Here is a 27725-nt window from a genome sequence, read left to right as displayed (position 1 = left end):
TTATTTTTTACTAATTTAATACGCTACGCATCACATTATCTGCTTAAAAACGTATGCAGATGTGAGGGACATTTTGGCCTTAATTCAGCACCTTTGTACTTGTGGAACAATGCACTTAAATTATACTTTAAAAATTGCTGTGTTCTTTTGGGTAACAGGAATTACTCCATGTAGAATAACAAACAGCTATATTGTATTTAAAGGGATAGTTAACCCAAAAATGAAAATTCTCTTATCACTGAAATACCCTCATGCCATACCAGATGTGTATGACTTTCTATCTCAGCTCTGTAGGTTCAACAGAACAATATTTAAGTCCTTTTTACTCCACTTTAACTTTCACTTTCAGATGTGAAAGTGAAACTAAACAGGTTTCGCATGTGACTTGATGTATAAGTGAAAGTGAAAGTAGAGATTTAGGGTAATAAAAAAATACTTACACTTTGATCTGTTTCTCACCTGCACTTGCGCTTCTGAAGATATGGATTTAACTACTGGAGTCTTATGCATTACTTCTATGTTTACTTTGTGATTTTTGAAGCTACAAAGGTCTGATCACCATTCACTGCATTGTATGGACCTACAGCTGAGATATTCATCTAAAAATCTTTGTGTTTTGCAGAAGAAAGAAAGTCATACACATCTGGGATGGCATGAGGGTGAGTAATGAGAGAATCTTCATTTTTGGGTGAACTATCGCTTTAAGATTAATTGTAATGTTAAGCGGAAACCTGGTGTAGTGCCGAAATCTGACGCTCCACCAGACTCATATTCCTTGCTAACTGATTAGCCCCTATCCCTAAAGCACACCCCTAACCCTAACCATACTAGGGAGCCAAAAATCAGCACGAAAGTGGCTGACTAAGCATTAATTGATGTAAGAACATGCAAGTAAACACAGTCAAAGTTTGAAAAGCCTATTTCACAGACTAGTTTTACTTGTGTCTAATTCTGTTATCTATTCTTCTCTAAAAACTGCTGTGACGTTATGCAAATTTTCCACAGAGGAATTCATAGGCATGCTCTATACTTAAATTTTACCATAAAAATATCAGACCAGGTGGCATCTGCAAACAAATGATGCTGGAGCTTTTCTTAGAACAATTTTTTTTTTTTTTTTTTTTTTTGTCATTTCAGCAATTACTTTTAACTACAAAATCATTTGACCTCATAAACTTCCTTTTTTGAAATGTTTTGCTTGACAAGTGTGCTTGTACGATCTTTAAAATAAATGGCACTTGCTTTGATATGTTATTATCTAATCCAAAGACATTTTAAGTGTTGCTTTTTGTGGTCACTCAATGAATCAATGATGGTATGATATTCCATTTGTGGGTAGAGACTTTTCACAAGAAGAAAGATTTTTGCTTAGAGATAACCTATTCCTTTCTGCCCTAAGAACAGTTTTGAGTAAGTGCAACGTCAATATGCAGAAGAGATAATTCACAAGTATTTAATCTGAATCGCTGATCTGCAAATTTTAGATGATAATAACGAAGTGGCATCATCACATTACAGCCTTAAACAGATTGCTCTTTCCCTTTTTTAATGAGACGGCACTATATCATTTGCATAAAACAAACTGCACACTATGTTTGGAAGCTCTGTAGTGATTGATGTGCACATGTAGATTGAGATTGTCATCACTACCTGCCCACAATTGCATCATGCTCAGACTTTCCGTTAAACTAAAAGAAGTCTTTATTCAGTGTGTCCTCCCAGATGGAGATACAATGCTTTGTATTACGTATAAGATGGGACAACATATTCACAGCGGGTTGGTTAGCCCTAAAAAGGTTTTTGTATCCTGGGGGATACAAACATTTAAGAGGCTGGGGTCAAGGAGTAACAAGTCGATAAAATGTTTGTGAAAAATATTGATAAGGTGGTCCCTGCAAATGCTGAAGACTTGCAACTTTTAACTATTATGTCTGGCACAAACTCACAATCTTTATCTAAATGTAAAAAGGCTGCATTTTTAACGCTCCTACCTTATTAATGTGATTTTCATGATTTCTACAAGCTATAAAATGTAAAATAAAAGCATTATTTTAGAAAAATAAACATGGAAATAAATAATGTGTTGGAAAATAAGCAAGGAATTAATTTTCAGAGGTACCTTTAGATGCTTGCCCATTTTTAGGGTTTTTATATATATATATATATATATATATATATACATTATCTATTTATCTTCTTAAGTGGAAAAAAGTTTATTTATATATATATATATATATATATATATATATATATATATATATATATATATATATATATATACATACACATATATACATATATATATATGCTTCTCAAGCATTTTTTTATGTGCCTGTAGATTTAACAAGAATGTTGTGATTATGGTAGTTATTTTGTTTGGAAATTATATTTATTTATTTATTTGCTTTTTGTTTGTTGACAATTCTATTCATTTGTGCACTTTCAGTTAACTTATTTCAATTAACCCTTTGAATTAGATTTTTATGTCTGTTCATATGCTTATATACTGTATACTTTTTGATAATTTATTTAAAGTGTCGGGTTGACCCTTTTCAAAATGTTGATCATATATTTGTATTATTTTTATTTTTATAACACTTTAAAGCAAAAACAAAACTACAAATGTAGCTGTACAAACTTCAACCTCTCAAACTTTTTAGACAAAATTAAACTAAATAATAATACAAAAGATTCCTGGCAATAGTAAGATTTCAACAAATGGTTTAAATTAGAATTATTTACACATGCTTAACTTTGGCATTAATTTAACTAGTTTTATACCTGGCAAAGTAAATGTAGTTGCTTTGCCATTTACCAAACTGTACTGTTATATGGATTTTATTTACTTTAAGTTTTAAAAGTTCATGCTCCTCTTTAAACTTAGTTAAATAATTAACATTATTTTATTCTGAATTCAAAATATGTACATTATTTTAAGATTACTCAATTTAGTTTGATTTGTCAAAGTTAAAAAGCGTAAATATTAAAAACAGATACAAAAAATACAAATAAAAAAAAAATATATATATATATATATATATATATATATTTATGAATTAAACAATATCTCATTCAGACTTTGCCTTCAGATGGCTCATAAACCACTAAATATTCTTAATGCAATGTCCACACGATGTAATTTTTTTAATATATATTTCTTATTTATTTTCTGTGCGATATAGACTAGCTGTAATAAAAATAGTCTCCAGCAGGGTTCTCCGTGTACAAAAACGTTCATTTGTGCATTGACTGGGTTTTCACCTTTAGTTAATATTTCAGTGTGACTTTTCCTTTGCCCCATGTCCTGATGGTATTATGAAGTTATCTTAACCTTAAGTTTTTGCCTCTGGATTTTGATTGCTTTTGTATATACTTTGTGTTATTTGTACTTGTTTAGTATACTTTACATATTGGCATTTTGAGTTATGTTGGTTTTATGTTTTTTTTCAGTAACATCTTTATATGCTCTTCAAATTTATATGCATGTATTTGTGTGTGTATGCATGTGTGTGTGTAATATATATATATATATATATAATTATAAATATACATTTTTGTTATCATGATTCATTATTTATTTATTTATTTTTTGTATTATTTTTCTGGTTTGCATTTTTTGGTGGTTTTCAGTTTGATTGTTTATTCTCTTTGTGCACGTTGAGGCATCACAACATTTTCTAGTGTTTATCTCTGGTTAATCATGTGATGTATATTGATTGATTGTTCTGGGGTACATAAGGGCTGACCAGTAGTGGATCCTGGCATAGGCGATATAGGCAGGCGCCTAGGGTGGCAACGCTCTCTGGGGTGGCATGACAGGGTACCTGATCGATTGCCCCTGCGCAGAGCTCACAAAATCGTAATGGGAGAAAGGTGCCCTGAATTGTGCCATCCCACCCCTGGCTCGTGATGGGTGAAAGGTGCCTCAAATCGTGCCACCCCTCCACGAGCTCACAAGATCGCGATGGGAGAAAGGTGCCCCAAGTTGTTCCTGACAGGCTATTCAGCCTAAAAGTCTCTAAATCAGGGGCGGACTGGGAAGAAAATTCGGCCCGGGATTTTACATAGAAACTGGCCCAAAAGTTGTTGAGCGGATTCTGCATATCGCTGCCCCCTTCTGCATATTCTGCATAACGTGGCGACCCATGCGGCCTCATTTCGTGGCCGGCCCACCGGGAAAAGTCCCGGTTCTCCCAATGGCCAGTCTGCCACTGCTCTAAATGGTTAGGATTATAGATATTCATAATGCATTCTTACATTCTGAACTACCATAAGATAACCATAATCAACAGTATAGATACACCGTGACACAGGATCGACTCAGTGGTCTTGAGAAAATAATTATCAACCATGTGATTGCTGGGCAGATTTGATAAAGTCATTGATGATTTTGCTTCAATGAAAACTAGGAGGGGAGGGTTAAATTTTAAATTAGGACTTATGAGTAATAGCATAAGCAACAATCTGTAAGTATTCTGGCATTTTCTTTATTTATTGACTATAATTTAACTGTGTAATTTAAGTTCTGTATATATAATGTACATGTACATGTTAACATGTACATGTTAATATAATTTACCATATATATATATATATATATATATATATATATATATATATATAAATAATATATAAAAAATATAATATATATATATATATATAAAATAATAATATTATATATATTATATATATATATATATATATACACACATACACATATACATATATATACATATACAGTAGTGGCCAAAAATATTGGCATCTTTGTTAAATATGCATTGAAAATTTGTGGGGTGAACTGAAGAGGGGAGTCCACCAACATGGACCTCTGAATTTGAAGGATCTGTAGAGATTCTGTATGGACGAATGGTCTCGGATCCCTTGCCAGGTGTTCTCCAACCTCATTAGGCATTATAGGAGAAGACTCAGAACTGTTATCTTGGCAAAGGGAGGTTGCAAAAATGATTGAATAAAAGGGTGCCAATAATTATGGCCAATGCGTTTTGGAGAAACATATTTATTTATAATGAGATATTTCCCCTGTTTCAATTGTTTTACTAAAATTAAAGGTTAGATTTTTGTGAATTTTTTTAATGAAAGTCATAAGGATAAACAATGCAGATTATTTTTTCACAGCCTTCTTTGCTCATATTTACCAAAGGTGCCAATATTATATAATATACTGGCAGCCAAAAGTTTGGAATAATTAACAGATTTTGCTGTTTCAGAAGGAAATTGGTACTTTAATTCACCAAAGTGGCATTTAACTGATCACAAAGTATAGTCAGGACATTACTGATGTAAAAAACAGCACCATCACTATTTGAAAAAAGTCATTTTTGATCAAATCTAGACAGCCCCATTTCCACCAACCATCACTCCAACACCTTATCCTTGAGTAATCATGCTAAATTGCTAATTTGGTACTAGAAAATCACTTGCCATTTTATCAAACACAGCTGAAAGCTATTTAGTTCGCTAAATGAAGTTTACCATTGTCTTTGTGTTTGTTTTTGAGTTGCCACAGTATGCAATAGACTGGCATGTCATAATGTCAATATTAGGTCAAAAATGGTAAAAAAAGAAACAGCTTTCTCTAGAATCTTGTCAGTCAATCATTGTTTTAAGGAATGAAAGCTATACAATGCTTGACATTGCCAAAAAACTGAAGATGTGGAAGGCCAGATGTAGAACTAAACAAGAGGATAAGTACATCAGAGTCTCTAGTTTGAGAAATAGATGCCTCACATGTCCTCAGCTGACAGCTTCATTGAATTCTACCCGCACAACACCAGTTTCATGTACAACAGTAAAGAGAAGACTCAGGGGTGCAGGCCTTATGGGAAGAATTGCAAAGGAAAAGCCACTTTTGAAACAGAAAAACAAAAAGAAAAGGCTAGAGTGGACAAAGAAACACAGACATTGGACAACAGATAATTGGAAAAGAGTGCTATGGATCTTAACCTCATTGAGCATTTGTGGGATCAGCTAGATTGTAAGGTGCGTGAGAAGTGCCCGACAAGACAGCCACATCTATGTCAAGTGCTACAGGAAGTGCGGGGAGAAATGTCACCTGAGTGTCTGGACAAAATGACAGCTGGAATGCCAAGGATCTGCAAAGCTGTCATTGCTGCACATAAATAAAAGTACCAATTTATTTCCATAAGAGCAAAATCTGCACATTATTCCAAACTTTTGGCCACCAATGTATGTATATATATATATATATATATATATATATATATACACACACACACACATACATATATACAGGGTTGGGGAGTAACGGAATACATGTAACAGGATTACGTATTTAAAATACAAAATATAAGTAACTGTATTCCACTACAGTTACAATTTAAATCATTGGTAATTAGAATACAGTTACATTCCAAAAGTATTTTGATTACTGTAGAGATTACTTTGCATTTTATTGCCATTTAATATTTAGTCCTTTCAGATGGAAAACATTTATACATATAAATGATGTGATCCAAAGTGCATTTGAACAGCGGTGAAACACTTTCTTATGATGTGTTACATTCATATGAGCAGACAGAGAAGTACGTTTAAAGTAAGTTTAGAGCAGAAGAAATAGAAATAAACCTTGTGTAAATTGTCAGCTTTACACTAAGCTATTTTACATGCACGTTACCAGGCACGATCATATTGGGGGGTAATCTTGCCTAGGGCACCAAGTAAGCCAGAACCGCCACTAGGGCTTACCTTTGAATGGTTTTATTGTCTGATGAAGAACCGTGGGCTCGAAACGTCACCTTAGGTGAGAACATTAAAATAAATTTTTCACATTTTGGAGCCGTGGTGTGCCGACTTTTCTCTCTTTTTCTAATACACAATGTAATTACACACACATTTTTAAGATGCAGATTAAGATCAAGATTTTGATGCATTTCAGTTGTACAACAAATTTCCATCAAACTGAACTGAGTAATCTAACAAAATATATACAAATATTGTTTTTTTAAATGTATAAAATATTATTGTTAAATTGATACAAAAAAATGTATACTGTATATTTAAATTTAATTTTGGTTAAAAAAAAATTATAAATTTGTTTAATTTCATTAAAGTATTTAATTGAAGACTGTTCTTATCAATTGATAAATATAAGTCCCAGTGCATATTATACCAGCTAAAATTATTAAGCAGCATAAAAAATGTAAACACTCACTTCAAAAACATTTACTTAACCAGGGAAACAGTTGGTATAAAGTGAAATCACACCTGTGGGAAAACACATTAATAGTGCTTGGGAAAGTTGAATGAATTAATGAATGTTATACTTATAGAGCAGTTTGACACCACACTCAAAGTGCTTTACATAATGAATGGGGGACTCTCCTCAACCACTACCAGTGTGCAGCATCCACATACGACGCTAGCAATAGTGCACATGCTCACCACACACCAGCTGTTGGTGGAGAGGAGAGAGTAAAGTGATACAGCCAATTAATGGCATTTATTAGAAAACAGCATGGATTTTATAGATGTTTTGCTGCTAATAAAATGTGTTTTAATGCATGAGCAATTGACAAAACTAATCTTTTAAAATTGATAAAATTATACATAAGATATGTTACAAAATAAGTGAGAAAAACCTGTTGTTTAGCTCTTTGATGATGTGCCTAAATACACATGCATTTTCTTTTTGATTTTTGTGCCTGATCAATTTCTGTGATCTTTTTTTTTTTTTTTTTTTAGCACAACCATAGTTTTGATGCACGTCAAAGGATCCTTTCTGATCATAAACTCAAATACATACATGGACAATACATAGTATGTACAATCATGCAATGTCAAATGTTGCTCTTGTCATCAGTACCAATTTATTACAATTCATCTATGGCTTTGATTTGATTGAAGGTGTACTATTGTTGATGTTATTCACCAAGGGAAGTTTAAAGGATGGAGTTGGAAAATTATTATTTTCTTATGTAAGTTTTAGCCTTTATCTGGGTGTAAACTTGTGCCGATGGCGATTGTTTTGTGTCTTAAATCTTAACTCCCTCGTCTCCTCCCTTTCCTGAGACTATTTAGTTCTTGAAATTCAGAGAATTTTTCTCCCATGATGAGAACACTGTTAAACAGCAAAACATGCATTGTTTTCAGAAAAGGGAAGATAAAGTGGGGATGTACAAATACATCATATGCTATTGTATTAAAAATATTTTCGATACTTTCTATGAAACCTGTATTTATATATATATATATATATATATATATATATATATATAGCATTATAAAAGTACTTAAATGCATTACAATGCCTTCATGTCTTATAATACACCCTATATTAATTGTATGTTTTCATGGAAAACTGTAACCACAGTTACAGTACATTATAATACATAACTATTCATTATTATATCTTAGAGTATAATGCAAAAAAATATATGACCAACACCAAATTTAACGTGTTAATTTGTTTTATGTTATTATGCATTATTAGGCCTATGGATATCTATTAAAAAACAATGTGTTTAAGGCTTTTTATTTTTATAAATAGCATTATATTAATAATTCATACTTTTTAATAAACCGTTGAATTTTTAAGTTCACAATAGCTAGCCAATACTATTTTGCACTTTTTAACCATAGTCATATATATTTCAAATATTGCTACGAAACCAAAACATGGTGTAATTTCTCAAGGATCAACTCAGGGCCTTTGGGAGAGATAAAATCGCTTTGATAGTTAATAAATAAAAAGTGTAGTGAAGTATTGTGTACGGCCACTTTATGTGCCATTTATGATTTTTATAAATCTCATGAAATAGAGTATTTTTTTGTTGTTTATTTAATAAGCAGCACACAAACAGGGTATGCAATTATATTGACACTGTATAAAATTTACCAAAAATGACTTTTATCTAGATAAATGTCCATAGCATAGTCTACAAAAAGCAGGAAAGAATAACAAATGCTTAGAATTATTAGTATTGACCTTTACGAATGGATTTTTGCACACCATGTAGCCTTGGTCTTTGCTGAAATTGTAGACCAGAAAGTACAGTAAGAGATCAAATATATCCATTGGAGCCCTAAAAAGTGGCTAATTAAAGAAAAAGAAAAAAAGAAAAAATATTGACATTCCAACTAAGTAAACTCAAAAACAAACAAACAAACACCACCCCCCCAAAGAAAAAAAAAAACCTGTAATCAGTTGCATACAAAACATGCAAAAAGTAATGCTAAATAATTATCTAATGTTCTGTATTTTGACCCTAGTGTTTCTATATCAGCAGCTCTTCCAAAAACCTTGAGCTTTTTTGTAACAATGACTTTTCTTATACTACTTAAAGCTTTACTGATTTATACGTTTGTTTGTTTTTTCCAAATTAAATCAAACTACCCCTGCAGCTATGAAATTATACCCAAGTGCAATTATACTCAAGTATAACTTCTGAAGAGCTGTGAAAAGATAACAGTAACACCTTACAATAAGTATTTATTTGTTAACATTACTTAACTACATAAGTTAATGTAGTTATGAACTTTCACAGCATTTATTAACCATAGTTGAAGGAACAGTTCACCCAGAAATGAAAATTCTCTCATCATTTACTCACTCTCATGCAATCCCAGATGTGTAGGACTTTCTTTCTTCTGCAGAAATCAAATGAAGGTTTTTAGAAGAATTTCTCAGCTCTATAGTTCCATACAATGCAAGTGAATGGGTGCCAAAATTTTGAAGCTCCAAAATCCACACAAGGGCAACATAATAGTACTCCAGATGACTCCAGTGGTTAAATCAATATCTTCTGAAGTGATATGTTAGGTGTGGGTGAGAAACAGATCAATATTTAAGTCCTTTTTTTTCACTATAAATTCTCCTCCCTGCTCAGTCAATCTCCACTTCTGTTTCACTATCCCATTCTTCTTCTTCTGTATTTGGTGATTCACAGTCTTAATGCATGTTGCCCCCTACTGGGCAGAGAGGAGAATTTATGATAAAAATTACTTAAATATTGATCTGTTTCTCACCCACACCTATCATATCATTTCTGAACACATGGATTTAACCACTGGAGTCATGTGGATTACTTTTATGCTCCCTTTATGTGGATTTTGGAGCTTCAAAATTTTGGCACCCATTCACTTGTATTGTGAGGACCTGTAGAGCTGAAATTTTCCTTAAAAATCTTTGTTTGTGTTCTGCTGAAGAAAGAAAGTCATACACATCTGTGATGGCATGAGGACGAGTAAATGAGGAGAGAATTTTCATTTTTGTGTGAACTATCCCTTTAATGTTCATTTGAATGTGAACGAATACATTTATCAAATGAAAAGTTATATAGGTTAACATTAGTTCTTGCATTATGAACCAACATTATCTAATGATAAACAACTGTGTTTTTATTAATTAACATTAACCGAGATTATTAAGTGTGGATAAGAATATTTTTAGTTTATGATACCTAACACACAAACTAATATTAATATCCAGAACTTTATTGTAAAGTGTTACCCAAGCAACTCATTAAATCAATGCCTGGAATGAGAAAGTTCTCCATACATCATTTTAAAAGCCATTTTTGTGGCTCCTGTAATAATCAAAAGCACTTTTCAGGATAAATGTTCTAAACAACTTTTTCAATACAATTGTTTTCAAATGTGCATATACATTTGGAGAAATCTCTCTTTAAGAGCATGTGCTTGGTTCACACATAGTGAACAAAAGTAGAAAATAACAGCCTGCTCTGACATAAAGCAAATATTATAAGAGATTGTAAGGCCACACTGATGCTGAGCCTCTTTTAAAGGCAGCAAAGGCAGAAATGTCACGAGCAGAGTCAAATGTGCTGTCATTAAAACAGACAGTTGTGCAAAAAGATTTCCTTTATCTCAAAGAATATCAATTGTCTAAGTGGTACTGGCATGACCCAGTGATTTCAATGATTTGTGGGCAAAAAAGAACTAAAATGCTGATTAAACCTACATTAACGTATTTGTTGATTGATGGCCTTTCAAGACGTGTAGACTAAAAATTCCCATCTCTGTCAAAAAAGGGAGTTTAAGTTCGCAATAAATGGGTGAATCTCACGAAAACTGTCCTGGGTACATTTCACTCCACGATAAAGAAAGAAAGAAAAAAAAAAAAAAAAAAAAAAATATATATATATATATATATATATATTTAGCAAAAAAACTATTTTTAGAATCGAGATTTTTTTGCATTGTGAGCACTCAACCAAATTCTCCAAAATAACTAATGCTTTTAAATATTTTTTTTTTTGGAATTCACATTATTGCGATTAACATTCAAAATAATAGTGAGAATTACTCTCTAATTTAATTCCCACTAGTGTAACATGTACAGTTGTGCTCAAAAGTTTGCATACCCTAGCAGAAATTGTGAGATTTTGGCATTGACTTTGAAAATATGACTGATCATGCAAAAAAAAAAAAAAACTGTCTTTTATTTAAGGATAGTGATCATATGAAGCCATTTATCATCACATAGTTCTTTGGCTCCTTTTTAAATCATAATAACAGAAATCACCCAAATGGCCCTGATCAAAAGTTTACATACCCTTGAATGTTTGGCCTTGTTACAGACACACAAGGTGACACACACAGGTTTAAATGGCAATTAAAGGTTAATTTTCCACACCTGTGGCTTTTTAAATTGCAATTAGTGTCTGTGTATAAATAGTCAATGAGTTTGTTAGCTCTCACGTGGATGCACTGAGCAGGCTAGATACTGAGCCATGAGGAGCAGAAAAGAACTGTCAAAAGACATGTGTAACAAGGTAATGGAACTTTATAAAGATGGAAAAGGATATAAAAAGATATCCAAAGCCTTGAAAATGCCAGTCAGTACTGTTCAATCACTTAAGAAGTGGTAAATTCAGGGATCTCTTGATACCAAGCCAAGGTCAGGTAGACCAAGAAAGATTTCAGCCACAACTGCCAGAAGAATTGTTCGGGATACAAAGAAAAAACCACAGGTAACCTCAGGAGAAATACCGGCTGCTCTGGAAAAAGACAGTGTGGTTGTTTCAAGGAGCACAATACGACGATACTTGAACAAAAATGAGCTGCATGGTCGAGTTGCCAGAAAGAAGCCTTTACTGTGCCAATGCCACAAAAAAGCCCGGTTACAATATGCCTGACAACACCTTGACACTCCTCACAGCTTCTGGCACACTGTAATTTGGAGCGACGAGACCAAAATAGAGCTTTATGGTCACAACCATAAATGCTATGTTTGGAGAGGGGTCAACAAGTATTGTGCTCCTTGAAACAACCACACCGTCTTTTTCCAGAGCAGCCTGTATTTCTCCTGAGGTTACCTGTGGGTTTTTCTTTGTAGCCTGAACAATTCTTCTGGCAGTTGTGGCTGAAATCTTTCTTGGTCTACCTGACCTTGGCTTGGTATCAAGAGATCCCCGAATTTTCCACTTCTTAATAAGTGATTGAACAGTACTGACTGGCATATGATCACTATCCTTAAATAAAAGACAGTTTTTTTTTTTGAATGATCAGTCATATTTTCAAAATCAATATATATATAAAAATTTTTTTTTTCTTTCATTATACAGCAATGTGATTTTTTTTTGTGCATTTATGGTAATGAGAATTGAAGAGGTAGGGGGGTGTTAACTGCCATTAAATTAAGGTCAAAATGCAAAAATACATAACTAAGTCCTAACTAATAAGACACCAGGCTTCATTTTCTTTATGGAAAATATGATTTCTTCTATTTGACTTTGGCATGAAAGATGACTTGGACATGTTCTTCATGAGATTCACCTGAATAACTTTGCTGTAAACATTTGCTGTTTGATTATTTGCGATTTTACACAAAATAATCACTCATAACAGTAAGATTTAGGTATTTTCAAGATATGTTTGAAATGCTCAAAAAAAAAAAATAAGATACTTGCTCTAGGTCACCATCAGTAACTGCTTATCTATGTGCAATATTTAAATGACACTACAGGTTGCTACAATTGTAAAACTCCTGGTCCTTGCTTTTAAAGGGACAGTTCACCCCAAAATGAACATTCTGTCTCAAACTCACCCTAATGTTGTTCCAAAACCCAAGTCTTTCTGTCTTTCATTAGACCTAGATAAAATGTTTTGGTTTTGGAATGATATGAGGGCGATTAAATGATGACAGAATTTTCATTTTGGGGTGAACTATCCCTTTAAACAAGGTTAATTAAGAAAAAATAAAAATAACAATACTGGAAGACCCGCCGGTGCACAATACTCACAGTAGTAATAGTGTTTTTGCACTGCAAAGGGCAGAACATAAATGCCAGCAAATAAACCCTCAACATGGATTTTACACAGTTATATTTCTGGAAGAAATCTCAACAATATTTGCTTATTACCAATGCATTGAAGTAATAAAGGCTGCAAATCTAATGACTGCGTCATAACCTCTAATTCACTCAACAACAAAAAAAAGTGCTTCAAACTGTCTGGCTTCTGCAAAGATATATGCTATGCCACTGTCATTTAAATCAGCATGTACAAATACTTAAATTCTCAAAATATGATCAGCGCAGTTTCCGCAAAAGCACAATGCCAGAGTTTTTATTTTTATTTTAGCCATTTACTTAAAAATGAGCCCAGGCTCTTAAATGCTGTCACTGTAGCACCTCTGTGGTTATGGCTAGACGATAAGAGGGTAATACTGTGTTTGTGGCACAGAAAAGATCTACCATCCACTGCAGGGGCATTTTTCAACCCTCCTCAAACTAAAAATGCATTTAACGAGGGCTTCAGTGGGACACATCCTTCCTCTGAGCTTGAAGCATCTCAGTCACGCTCACAATGTCTTCTTCTGGCACCTGAGAAAGAAAACAAAATGTGAAAAACAGTGAGAGATACAAAGATTTAGGCTAAGTGTTAGAAGAGCAGTTTTGAGTACACAAACACAAGGATGACTAAGTTTCATCCAAATATCCAGAATTCACATGGTCAAACACAGAATGTCACATGCCATCAGCTGATCAACACATGCTAATTGTCTGTAGCCTTTTGCATGTTGCGTGTGAACAGACGGGATGATTCATACCGTCTCCAAAATGATTAGCTCTCACCCTTAGGAATGATTGGGATTTCAACACACCTTATGATGCATATGAATCGATGGATGGATGCTGTGCGACAGCAGCCAGACACATCCAAATCAAAAAAATACAACATTCAATAATGTAAACACAATTAAAAGTATAATAAATATATATATATATATATATATATATATATGCATCTGAGTACAATCCACAAAATAGATACAAATTATAGATTAACTGGACCCCATTTGACACAGAACAGTTATAAACAGAAAAAGCCGTTTGTAAGAGAGATCATTCTGGCTTAATCCCAAATTAGTTCCAAGTATTGATATTTTTTACATTTAATAAGGATTAAGAGTATGGTTGGGAACCAAGAACGTTTTCTGAATATGAAACTTATTTAATATAAAAAAAAAATTAAAAAAAAAACCCTGAATCGGATGATTTTCATGATGTTCAGTTTCGTTACGGAACACTGTAATAAGATACTCTGACAGAGTTTCCTGCACTGCTATTTAGCGGCACAGCAATGCTAACGAATCTACAGCACGAAACATACAGCACGACTAGTGTTGTCCAATTCCCAAAAAAAAAAAAAAAAAAAAAAAAAACTCTCGAGCCGATTCTTTTTAGTGCGTCAAAAGCATACACACAAACAATGTAGTCCGATTCCCAAACAAATGACTCCTATGAGCCAGTTCTTTTCAGTGAGTCAAAAGTATACAGCGTGATCAGTATAGTCCGATTCCCAAACAAATTTTTTTTCAGCTGGTTCTTTTAAGTGAGTCAAAAGCATACAGAATAGCCAGTGTTGTCCGATACCCGAACTAATGAATCTTTTCAGCGAGTAAAAAGCTTACACCCAACCAATATAGTCCGATTCCCAAACAAATTACTCCTATGAGCCGGTTCTTTTCAGGGAGTCAAAAGTATACAGGGTGATCAGTGTAGTCCGATTCCCGAATGAATGAATCTTTTCAGCCGGTTCTTTTAAGTGAGTCAAAAGCATACAGAGTGTCCGATTCCCGAATGAATTAATCTTTTCAGCCAGTTCTGTTGAGTCAAAAGCATACAGAGTGACCAGTGTTGTCCGATTCCCGAACTAATGTATCTTTTCAACCGGTTCTTTTCAGTGAGACAAAAGCATACACACAACCAATATAGTCTGATTCCCAAACAAATGACTCCTATGAGACTGTTTTTTTCAGCAAGTCAAATGCATACAGAGTGACCAATGTTGTTCGATTCCCAAAATAATTAATCTTTTCAGCCGGTTCTTTTACGTGAGTCAAAAGCATACAGAGTGACCAGTGTTGTCTGATTCCTGAACGATTGAATCTTTTCAGCCAGTTCTGTTGAGTCAAAAGCATACAGAGTGACCAGTGTTGTCCGATTCCCGAACTAATGAATCTTTTCAGCCAGTTCTGTTACGTGAGTCAAAGGCATACAGAGTGACCAGAGTTGTCTGATTCCCGAACTAATGAATCTTTTCAGCCAGTTCTTTTCAGTGAGTCAAAAGCATACACACAACCAATATAGTCCGATTCCCAAACAAATGACTCCCATGAGGTGGTACTTTTCAGAGAGTCAAAAGTATACAGCGTGATCAGCAGACTCCGATTCCCGAATTAGTGAATCTTTTCAGCCGGTTCTATTAAGTGAGTAAGAAGCCAAATGCAAACAGAGTGACCAGAGTTGTCCAATTCCCAAAAAAATGAATCTTTTCAGTGAGTCAAAAGTATAAAGAGAGTGATCAGTGTTGCATGATTCCTTACAATTGACTCTTATGAGCTGGTACTTTTTAGTGAGTCAAAAGCACACACGCAACCAATAAATTCCGATTCCAGGAGGAATCCTATGAGTAATTTTTTTTATTTATTTTTTATGAATCAAATACTAGTGTTGGGTTCAAGTCCACCTTAGTCAAGTCAGAATCGAGTCTTTAAACAATCGAGTCCGAGTCCAAAAGGGGCCGAGTCGGCCTCAAGACCGAGTCCATAACAGGCCGAGTCCGAATTAATCTGTTCAAGAATCTGAATTAAAACTGTAACCATAAACTCAACATCTATCAATATTTTAAGCTTATTTTAACCTTCACAACTAAGAAAAACAATTTGTCAATATAAATGCAAAAACACATTAAAAAAAATAATTTATATACTACAATACTACACTTCACACTTTTCATTCCTCCTGCTGTGTCCAGGTGTAGCCTACTTCCCTAAAGTCAAGATCAGATTTTTGACAAATTCACCTTGGGCTGACGTTTCCTTCTTTTCACATTATATTTATTATGGATAAGAGGTGAATAGAGACTTCTCCCCTCACTTGTGTTCTTCATTGTATTTTCAGACTTTTTTGCCATTGAAACGCAAGTGCCAGCTTTACAGGTAACACACAGAGGTTGCACTACAAATACGTGACGGACTGAGTTGTACAATTTCCATCATGGTCTATTTCATCCGTCATATTAGTTTAAATGTCCCTCATACGCAGTAAATTTGATTTTGTCTCAATATAGTCAACATTTTCAGTTAGAAATGACTGCGTAGTAAACGTGAGTCTGATAAAACATGTGTTCTATTTAATAATTTGCAGAGTTAGGGAATGTACTTTTTAAAGTGTACTTGCGTTGATATTTCTGGATGAGAGCGGCAGAGCACGTCTGGCGAATGCCGATCTCTTTCCCGCACACATATACAGCATGAGCGCGTGGGAAGAAAGAGTTTAAAAAGTACTTTGAAAGAGTGCGCGCTGTTCTCAGCCAGAATAAATCACATGTAAGGATATTTACGCGTGAAAAAGGATGCGCAGTATCAAATACACAGAATGTACGATACTAACTGTAGAGAGCACTTCATTATGAAGACAAAGCCAAATTAGAGGCAATTTATTTATTTATTAAATTTGTATCCCCTTTTCTCCCAATTTGGAATGCCCAATTCCCACTACTTAGTAGGTCCTCGTGGTGACGCAGTTACTCACCTCAATCCGGGTGGCGGAGGACAAGTCTCAGTTGCCTCCGCTTCTTAGACTGTCAATCTGAGACCGTTGTGCATGACACTGCGGAGACTCTGCATGTGGAGGCTCATGCTATTCTCCGCGATCCACACACAACTTACCACACGCCCCATTGAGAGCGAGAACCACTAATCACGACCACGAGGAGGTTACCCCATGTGACTCAACCCTCCCTAGCAACCGGGCCAATTTGGTTGCTTAGGACACCTGGCTGGAGTCACTCAGCACACCCTGGATTCGAACTCGCGACTCCAGGGGAGGTAGTCAGCGACAATACTCGCTGAGCTACCCAGGCCCCCAATTTAGAGGCAATTTTGAAATCCCGACCGGACGCTTTTTTCAGGTCTGAAAAAGAAGACATGTCTGGGGAAAAGTGGACGTATGGTTACCCTATGTTACGTTGTTTCTTTGTTTTTCATTGCATCACAAATGCCATAGACTCAACCGGACTCTGAAAAAAAATCCCAAGTCCGGAAGGCTTGAGTCCGAGTCAAGTCAGAGTAAAAATGCACCATTAAAATTGGACTCGAGTCCGAACTTGAGTACCCCAACTCTATCAAATACATCTATATGAACAGTTGGAGTGGTTCCTGAATATGATTCACTTACTGAACCACAAGTTATTCTGTTCTCCATGTCCAAATGAAATGAATCAGGAATAGTGTTATATTGTAAATACGGCTTGTGAGACATACCAGCAAGCAAAGAACATTCCCCTAATGTTAAGAGTTTTGTTCCCATTTGGTTTTCTTTTGGGAACCAATTCCTAATGTTGCAAGAACGTATCTAGAACGTTCTGGGAACCAAAAATTGTTAATTGGGAGTAGTTACTAACTGGTTATTCATATGACAATGTGTAGTTAAAAGGGTACAGAAAAATTAGTTTTGTTTTAATGAAATGAAATGATATAGGCTACCACTTTTTTCATTTGTTTTATTTTGATTTAATATATAGTTAGGACAAATTATCATAAAGCAATAATACCACCTCTAAAATGTTTGTGAAAGTCATTAAGTCTCATCTTTTGGCAAGAGATTGAGAGATTTTTTTATTATTTCTTCCTCAAATACTAAAAGAATTGTTAAATGGAACAAATATGGAATCAAAATCGTAACTAGAATAGTTTAATTTCTTACGATTCTCATCCCTCATTAAGAGCATAATGGACCAGCTGACAAATACAAATGCGTTTCTAGGCAACAATAACATTGCTGAGCAAAAGTCATGCCCAAGCCAGGTCTATTTGCATTCCAGTTTCCTCATGTCTATACAGTGAAACATTGGAGTATGATTATGTTGGTGGGGAGTTCACTGTTGATGGCTTGTACTGATGGGTTACATCATCAACAGTGCACTATATATAGCAGTTCTGTGAATGGCATATATATTTTTGCGTGAAAAACTTCCTAAAAACTCTGATGACTGATCCCCATCTTTCTGGGTAAGTGATAGCTCTTGAGAGAATCTCTCCTAATTGCATAATTCATCTTTTTCTTGTGTCTCCACACAAGTGTCATGCTGTCACAAAATACTTGCTGCTACACTGTACGTTAACACATAGAAAAGATTTCAGAAATTACTTTCAATTACTAAAAATTAAGGCTTGAGGTTTAACCGCCTCATTTAAAACATCAAAACATAATTCTGTTTTGTTCATTCCGTTGTGTTTCTTTTAGCAGTTCTGAATGGAAGAACATGTTCTGTTTGACCTGCCCTTTACACTGGACATTTAAAACAGGCTTTACATCTGCTAGAACACAGCAACTCAAAAGTAAAAGGAAGTTTGCACATGCTTTCTGGCTCAAAATGTGCAAATTGTACTCAATACTGATTAACATGAACTGTGAAATAATAATTCTAATTAAATATGACAGAACAGAAATTAAATTTTTTTTTATTTTTATTTTTTTAAGTTTGTGTACTTGTGTACCAAGTTGGCAAAATAGTCAGTGAAGAGCATGCTTGAGATGAAATATAAGACAACTGATGCTTGAAGACGAAATAAAAAAAGGTAATTGTCAACTGTGAGTGGAATATTTTATTGGCCGTTATTTCCAATCAAGTTATAATTTTGCCAAATTATGCAAAAAGTGTAAAAATATTATTTAATTGTGTGTATTGAGGATGCATAAATTGTTACCCATGAAATTAACAAAAGCAAGACAATGAAGTTGGCCATTTTATTTAAATAAACATTTTAAATCGAATTAAATACAGGACATGCGATTAATCCGATTAATTAATCGGCAATTAATCGCATACATCTTTATTTGCTGAGATCCCCCCCCCAGATAAAGATAACTCATCTAAAAAAATGCATAATAATTTAAATATTTATAAATATACTATGTAGGGCCTATTATAAATATATATATTACGGATTGAAATTCAGTTTGAAATAAATGACATTATTGTGCAGATGAATAAAGCATTGATTGGACAACACAAACAGTGGCTTAAGAACTAAATATATTGTTTGTTTTATACTCCTATCATTGAACAAGCCTACAGTTGACAGCAATCTGTTTTCGTCAATGTGTCCAGTTCTCAGAGGACGTGTTCTTATGTTCCGTCTGCGCTATTTATAGTTGTCGCTTTATGTACCTGTGCGTGCCTCAGATGGACGCGCTTGGGCGTCTTACTGGTATTCAGCATCATGAACGGCACATTTGTAGGACACTGTGTCAAGTTAAAAGTAGTTGAAACTTTGAAAATCACGTCTCAGTATTCCTGTATTCTGTTGTGCTTCCTCCTCAGTGTGTGTTCAGTGGCCGTGCTGCTTGTGAGGTTTGTTGAGGCGTGCTGCCACCTATTGACGTAGCACTTAAAAACACATGTAATTCAAGCCTGAAGTGCTCCTTTGATAGGAGAATGTTTTCAAAATGCCCTCCTTTCCACACTGCCATTTTCAAACATTTTCGAAAGGTTGCTTGTCCACACTGAAACATATGGCAACGCTTAAATCCCCTTACTGCGCATGCAAAACTGTCTAAAATGCAATTATCCTGGTGTTCCACCACCGGACAACAATTTCGAGTAAGCTGCCCATCACCTTTGAAGGAATGAAAGGCTGTACAATGTAACATCAAAGTGGACACCAGGCACAACAACGCCACAACAACATGGGTCGCCATCTGGACTGCTTTGGGTTGAATGGACCACATGATGCGTCACATGACAATAAATACAGTACGTCATCGATTTCCAATGTCTCCGTTTTTCCAGTCCACACTACAGTACGTAGACTATGTTTTCAAATGTATAAACTTGGGAGCGCGTTTTCGAAAAGCTCAGTTTTCACTGTCGAAAACGCAGTCTCACTGTGGACAGAAGGCTAAAATGAGAAAAAATATGCTTTTCAAATGAAAACACATTAGTGTGGACGTAGCCAAAATTAACGCATTAAAGGACAGCCCTAATAATTACATAAAAAGAAAACTCACTGGAACACAGGGCTAGTGATAGACAAATAGATTAATCAGCTGTTTTTGAGATCATCAGCCAATAAACATGCCAATTAAATTTTCCGCCTAGTGTCAGTTCCAAAATCTACCTGACTTGTGTGAGGATGATGCAAATTTTCTGTATTCAAGTATTGCTTGAAATATTGGAAATATTTACACTAATCCAAACATTACAAATATTTTAGTGAATTTTAGTAAATATTGTGTAAAATATTCTCTTAATTGTAAACATTTTGTGAACAAATTTGCTATCATTAAATTGTATTTTATATACTTATCAGCATTATATCGGCCAATGGCTACCTTGATCTCTAGATGTCAGCACTAGCCATTGAAAAAGCATGTATCAAAGAGTCAACATTCCCAAAAATCAGAGGAAAAAAAGAGACATACCAGAGCATGGTCAAAACTAAAGGTACTGATGTAATAAGCTGATATATCACTGTCTGCAAGGGGCTGAGAGATTTGAGCCACTATTCCACATTCATCTGAAAAAGACAGAGGTAAGTCAATAATTGGAATTCGTGCATTTTTCCGATTTAATCTATTGTGTACAGTATGTTCATCTATCACTTATAGAGCATCTGCTATTGTCAAGACTATTGCTACAGGTGTGAATGGCCCATTAGGAATCCATTGTTTCGATTCAAATGTTGACCACAAAGAAATTTGCGTTTGGTGCGCAAAGGCCTTAAAGGGATAGTTCACCCAAAAATGAAAATTCTCTCATAATTTACTCACCCTCATGCCTTCCTAGATGTGTATGACTATCTATCTCTGCAGAACACAAAGTTTTTTAGAAGAATATCTCAGCTCTGAAGGTCGATACAATGCAAGTGAATGGGTGCCAAAATTTTGAAGCTCCAAAATCCACATAAAGGGCAACATAAAAGTAATCCAGACAACTCTGGTGGTTAAATCCATATCTTCTGAAGTGATATGATAGGTGTGGGTGAGAAACAGATCAATGTTTAATTTATTTAACACTTTCTCCTCCTCCTGTTTTTGGTGATTCATATTCTTCATGCATATCGCCCCCTACTAGGCAGGGAGGACAATTTATGAGAATAAATGACTTAAAATTTGATCCGTTTCTCACCCACACCTACCAAATCGTGTCTGAACACATGGATTTAACCACTGGAGTCTTATGGATTATTTTAATGCTGCCTTTATGTGGATTTTGGAGCTTCAAAATGTTGGCACCCATTCACTTGTATTGTGAGGACCTACAGAGCTGAAATGTTCTTCTAAAAAAATCTTCAGTTTTGTTCTGCAGAAAAAAAGAAAGTTATACACATCTCACTTTCGGTCTTCAAAAAAACGACTAAAACACATCTTTTCCATGAGCACTTAACCAGTCACTAAAAAAAAAAAAAAAAAAAATTTTTTTTTTTATAAGTGCTTGTTGGGGCCTGGGTAGCGCAGTGGTAAAAGGCGCTGGCTACCACCCCTGGAGTTCGCTAGTTCACTAGCTAAATGACTCCAGCCAAGTATCCTAAGCAACCAAATTGGCCTGGTTGCTAGGGAGGGTAGAGTCACATGGAGTAACCTCCTCGTGGTCGCTATATTGTGGTCCGTTCTCGGTGGGGCGCGTGGGGAGTTGAGCGTGGATGCTGCGGTGGATGGCGTGAAGCCTCCACACGCGCTATGTCTCCGTGGCAACGCGCTCAAGTCACGTGATAAGATGCGCGGGTTGGCGGTCTTAGACGCGGAGGCAGCTGGGATTCATCCTCCGCCACCCAGATTGAGGCGAATCACTACGTGATCACGAGGATTTAAAAGCGCATTGGGAATTGGGCATTCCAAATTGGGTGAAAAAGGGGAAAAATCCAAAAACTTGTTGCACTTTAATCTGTTTTGAATACTATTCTGATCCTAGTGAAACTTTGTAATATGGCACTTTTTCGTACCACTGTCTCCTTAAGATGATTCGCTTATGTTTTCCTCTTTTGTAAGTCGCTTTGGATAAAATATAATGTAAATGTAAATGTAATACACATCTGGGATGCCAGGAGGGTGAGTAAATCATGAGAGAATTTTCATTTTTGAGACAACTATCCCTTTAAATGATTGGATCACACAGGCACCATATCCATGACATGCTCAACCCAGTGAGCTGCCCAGCTATTTACTACCAACATAGATACTAAGCAGGTAATTGGAACCTGACATATCTAAATGACCTTTGTTGTGATTGGCTAATGAATGCTGTTTTTGCAGCTTAGTTTTCATTAATGGTCTGGGTGGATTGAGGAAGGAGCTATGTGTTGTGAACTATAGAGTATGTCAACATAATAGATCAAACTTTTATTTTAAAAGACCAAGGAAAATCTCATTTGTAATAAAACTGTAAGACAATGCAGCTCACCGAATCCAAGAGGCTGTCCTCCTATCCTCACCATCCTCCAGAGCTCACCAGAACTGCTGGTGAAAAGAAGATCAGCAGGAAATCTAAAAAGAGACATTTTCTCAGATACAAATGTGGCCATAACAAAGCCTTGATACACCTGAACCATCTCCATATGAGGGTCTTACTGTTTCTGTGCTTCCGTGTCCATCACCAATGAAATGTATCCATCAATCAGAGAGAAGGAGAAGAACTTGATGCCTTCAATTTTCTGATCCACACTGGCGCCCTCTTTTGGACTGTAGGAGATATTGCAAGAAAAACAATGTCAGAAATAGCACACAGTAGCTTATAAGGATGCAAAAGGCCAACTTTTATATATATATATATATATATATATATATATATATATATATATATATATATATATATATATATATATATATAAAAAAAATAGATTTACAACTTCGAATATGTCTGCATACTTTGTTATTTTTAAATGTAAGGCAAAGAAGGCCTTGCCTATATTTGTCATTTCAATTCTGTTTCTAGGGACGCATCCCTGTTTTTGATCTAAACAAAGTCTTGTATACAGTAATATCAGCAGGTTTATAGCACAGAGTCAAAAGTATGTAAATTTTGATGACTCAAGAACCACCTGTGGCAGTGAAATAGTAGACCAATATTGGTCTGCTAATGGTGCTGAGTTTTCACTTTAGTTTTTAACATGCAGACAACATTACTGCATGAGTTTATGGCAGAATGATTCTTACCTGTTCGAGTAGAACAGAACGTCTATGAGGGTGGTGGCAATCGCTGGCAGAGTGTCCGGATCTAGACTCATTACACAGAACTGATTTTCTGGGATCAAGACCGGATGAACCGTTGCATGTAGTACTGAACACACACACACACACACACACGACTCTTTAATGTCACAAATTAACAAGTGCAGTAGGGCACTATCACTTGTTTAATGTACACTCTGTTAATGTGTCTGGTGATGAAACCACAACAAATAGAATGAGCCTGTCTCAGAAAACATACAACAGATTTTAGCAAAGAATTCTGAAACTGTAGTAAAAATAAAAAACATAAAAACAAGACAGTTTCAGAATTTTAAAGACACAACACAATAAATCTTCTTGCAGTGTATGTCTTTGTGGATAAGTCAGAATGTGTCCCTCTTTAATTTCAGTCTCACCCTCTCTGCCATTCCGCTGGAGGCCGTTCCAGTCGTCCTGCCTGTGAACGGGCACAGGCTCACCCCCCTCCTCTCTGAAAATATTAAACTCCACCTCTAGAGTCTCCACCACCACTGACAAGTCTTTCTCTCGCACCTACGTCAAAAGAAAATCAACACTTTTACTATATACGATATGGTATCATTTCTGTACCTAAAAAAAACTACCAGCACTCTCTAAAGTACAAACAAATAAATAAGTCACACACACAAAGAATTAGCCGCAAGCATAAATTCGATTGGCTCTTACACATATACAGCAATAGGTCAATTAGACAATTAATTAAATTGGATATCAAAATTCAGTATCAAACTTCTTTTGACAACCTTTGTCAGTAGGGGTATAAAAACAATTACAATACACAAAGACCAACTAACATTACACAACTTCCTTTACACATCAACTAAAAAAAAAAAAAAAAGTGCCATTATTTTGTGAATCATTTACAATAGTTGTTTGATGTCTCATATTTATGCGCGTCAGCATTTCCTTAATACGTTATTTACAAAATACCTTTGTCTATGGGCTCAGCCCATTGTTGCTTCCTTTGGTTGGTAAACCACTGCACAAAGCCATTACAGCCAAAATATAATAACACTGTGTAACAGATTTTGTTCCTGGGTAGTAAGCGTTATTTCCTAATTGCTTATGTCTCAAAAGTATAGAAAATGGCTATTATTCCCCACAAACTTTGCTTTTGTGACAAGGACAGTGATATTTTGAAACGGACCTATTTCCAATGAGAAAACGGGCGAATTTGTGTCTTTTCGTTCATATAAAGAACGAACAAAAAAAACAACAACATATGAATCTAAATTAACATGTATTTATACTAAAGTATTATTCAAAGCCGCGCTGGTCCATAATGGTAACAAGTACCCGTCTCTTCCCCTGGCTCACTCAACCTCAGGTTTTGAGGAAACCTCAAAGAGGATTACAACAGCATCAACACCTTGCTGGACGCCTTGAAGTATGATGAGTACGGCTGGGAGGTCATAGGAGACTTCAAAATGGTGGCATTCCTGATGGGTCTCCAAGGCGGTTTTACCAAGTTTCCCTGCTATCTTTGCCTTTGGGACAGTAGGGACACCAAGGCGCACTACCACAGGCGGGACTGGCCACAGCAGACCGAGTTCTCTGTGGGGAGGAACAACGTCAAGTGGGAGCCACTGGTGGACCCCCGGAAGGTGCTGATTCCACCATTGCACATCAAATAGGGCCTTATGAAACAATTTGTCAAAGCTCTAGATAAGGAGTCGGCAGCCTTCAAGTACCTTCAAGACTTCAAAGCCGGTGTCTTCAGACCACAGATAAAGGATTTTGGATTCACATGTTGTTTTTTTCTGACTTTATGTGAACGAAAAGACGCAAATTTGCCCGTTTTCTCATTGGAAATAGGTACATTTCAAAATATCACTGTCCTGGTCACAAAAGTAAAGTTTGTGGGGAATAATAGCCATTTTCTATACTTTTGAGGCATAAGCAATTAGGAAATAACACTTACTACCCAGGAACAAAAATTGTGTTACATAGTATAATAATAATAATAATAATAATAACAACAACAAGTTGGAAACTCAAAATTTGATAAGATCATTTCTTTTACTTGGTTTAGGTCAGTATGAAGACGGGGAACTTGGATTTTTTGTCTGTTATTTTGGCCTTGTCGGCTCCTGAAGTTTAACCCCATGTTTTCTTTTTCTTTTCTTCTCACTAAATTGATTATCATTTACTACTTTAGTCTGAGTTTTTCTGTTGCAACCTGACCCTAGACAGGTCGTGACACTTCTCCAACTTGACGTCATATAAAAACACCAAAACTGCAGACACTTCAACAGGTAAGTTTATGGTTGATTATATCTTAAACCTTGTAATGGCCTCCTGTATCAAATTTGATATGGGATATACTAAAGTCTCTGCATCATTAACAATCAAAATTTTGCAGAATTGTTTTTGCATGCAATGTACTATATATCTACTGCTACCATGCTGAACGTTTCCATGCATTTCTTGTAGTACTTTTTTTTTTAATTACAAATTTTGGCCTTCATATTGCGAAACACTCATCTTTTTGATGTGTAATCTTTGCTGATTTTGATATAGTAAAAGTGGCAAACACTATACTGTTACCGATATTTTAAAATTTGTATTTGTTGATTATAAGCAATTTGTGCTTGGTTAAAATTTTGTACATTATTTTATTGAAAAAGCATGTTGAAATCCATACGTATCAAATATGATACAAAAGGCTTTTGAGGTATATCTCTCAATCACTATTACATTCATGCCTAGTGCCCACCAAAAAAAGAAGGAAAAAAAAAGGGTTAGTTCACCCAAAAATTTAAATTCTCTCATTAATTACTCACCCTGATGATATTCCAGGTGTATGACTTTATTTCTTCACCAGAACACATTTGAAGAAAATTTTAAAAATATCTTAGCTCAGTAGGTCCTTAAAATGCAAGTGAATGGAGATTTCTCTTTTGAACTCCAAAAGTCACAGACAGTCAGCATAAACAATCAATATGACACCAGCTGTTAAATTAACTTCTAAAGTGACAGGATTGCTTTTGGTGCGAAAAAGATAAACTATAAATCATGCTTCCAGTCAGCAGCGGTATGCGAGTGTGACGTAATCACATTGGCATTATAAGTGAGGAGGAACGCTGTACAGTAGCTTGTTTGGTTTTGGTTTAGATTTGCATTTATCTGTTACCTTACTCAAAATGGTGTGTTTGTGTGCTTATCCTGGATGTCTCAACCGAGTGGAGAATGTGAGATTATGTCCGTATCACGGCAACAGTAATATGTCTCACGAGAGACCATGTGATCTCCACCCTCTCATAAAGCTCTCGTAAAACATGACGATAATGACCTTTAAAGCCTGATGTATCAAATATGATATATATACTGTGTACATACGTACGTACCTACATACCTACCTACCTACATACTTACCTACCTACACACACAGTTGAAGTCAGACATTTACATACACCTTAGCCAAATATATTTAAACTCAGTTTTTCACAATTCTTGACATTTAACTGTAGAAAACATTCCCTGTCTTAGGTCAGTTAGGATCACTACTTTATTTTAAGAATGTGAAATGTCAGAATAATACTGGAGAGAATGATTTATTTCAGCTTTTATTTCTTTCATCACATTCCCAGTGGGTCAGAAGTTTACATACACTTTGTTAGTATTTGGTAGCATTGCCTTTAAATGGTTTAATTTGGGTCAAACGTTTTGGGTAGCCTTCCACAAGTTTGTCACAATAAGTTGCTGGAATTTTGGCCCATTCCTCCATACAGAACTGGTGTAACAGAGTCAGGTTTGTAGGCCTCCTTGCTCGCACACGCTTTTTCAGTTCTACCCTCAAATTTTTATTGGGCTACAGGGCTTTTGATGGGCTTTACAGGGCTTTACAGGGCTTTGTGATGGCCACTCCAATACCTTGACTTTGTTATCCTTAAGCCATTTTGCCACAACTTTGGAGGTATGCTTGGGGTCATTGTCCATTTGGAAGACCCATTTGCGACCAAGCTTAACTTCCTGGCTGACTTAACTTCTTGAGATGTTGCTTCA

The 27725-nt window shown here is 35.3% G+C and overlaps 1 protein-coding gene across 3 annotated transcripts in view; it reads right to left on the bottom strand.

Moving 5' to 3' along the window:
- Window positions 1-13309: 13309 nt before the first annotated feature.
- LOC127437845 (cytosolic arginine sensor for mTORC1 subunit 1-like) overlaps window positions 13310-27725 on the bottom strand; it is a 32669-nt gene continuing 18253 nt past the window's right edge. The window contains exons 5-10 of one of the 3 annotated variants that reach the window (XM_051693065.1): window positions 24098-24233; window positions 23667-23790; window positions 23082-23192; window positions 22915-22997; window positions 20937-21031; window positions 13310-13826 (exon numbers count right to left, since the gene is read on the bottom strand). In XM_051693065.1, coding sequence (XP_051549025.1) covers window positions 13758-13826; window positions 20937-21031; window positions 22915-22997; window positions 23082-23192; window positions 23667-23790; window positions 24098-24233 — 618 coding nt within the window. In that variant the 3' untranslated portion in view covers window positions 13310-13757. The remainder of the gene's footprint in view (window positions 13827-20936; window positions 21032-22914; window positions 22998-23081; window positions 23193-23666; window positions 23791-24097; window positions 24234-27725) is intronic. The other 2 variants (XM_051693067.1, XM_051693068.1) reach the window with 2 other exon arrangements.

This window comes from Myxocyprinus asiaticus, chromosome 4, assembly GCF_019703515.2.
Source record: "Myxocyprinus asiaticus isolate MX2 ecotype Aquarium Trade chromosome 4, UBuf_Myxa_2, whole genome shotgun sequence".
Classification (NCBI taxonomy): Eukaryota; Metazoa; Chordata; class Actinopteri; order Cypriniformes; family Catostomidae; genus Myxocyprinus; species Myxocyprinus asiaticus.
Note: the sequence above shows the minus strand (reverse complement) of the source record. Positions and strands in the feature narration are given on the sequence as shown.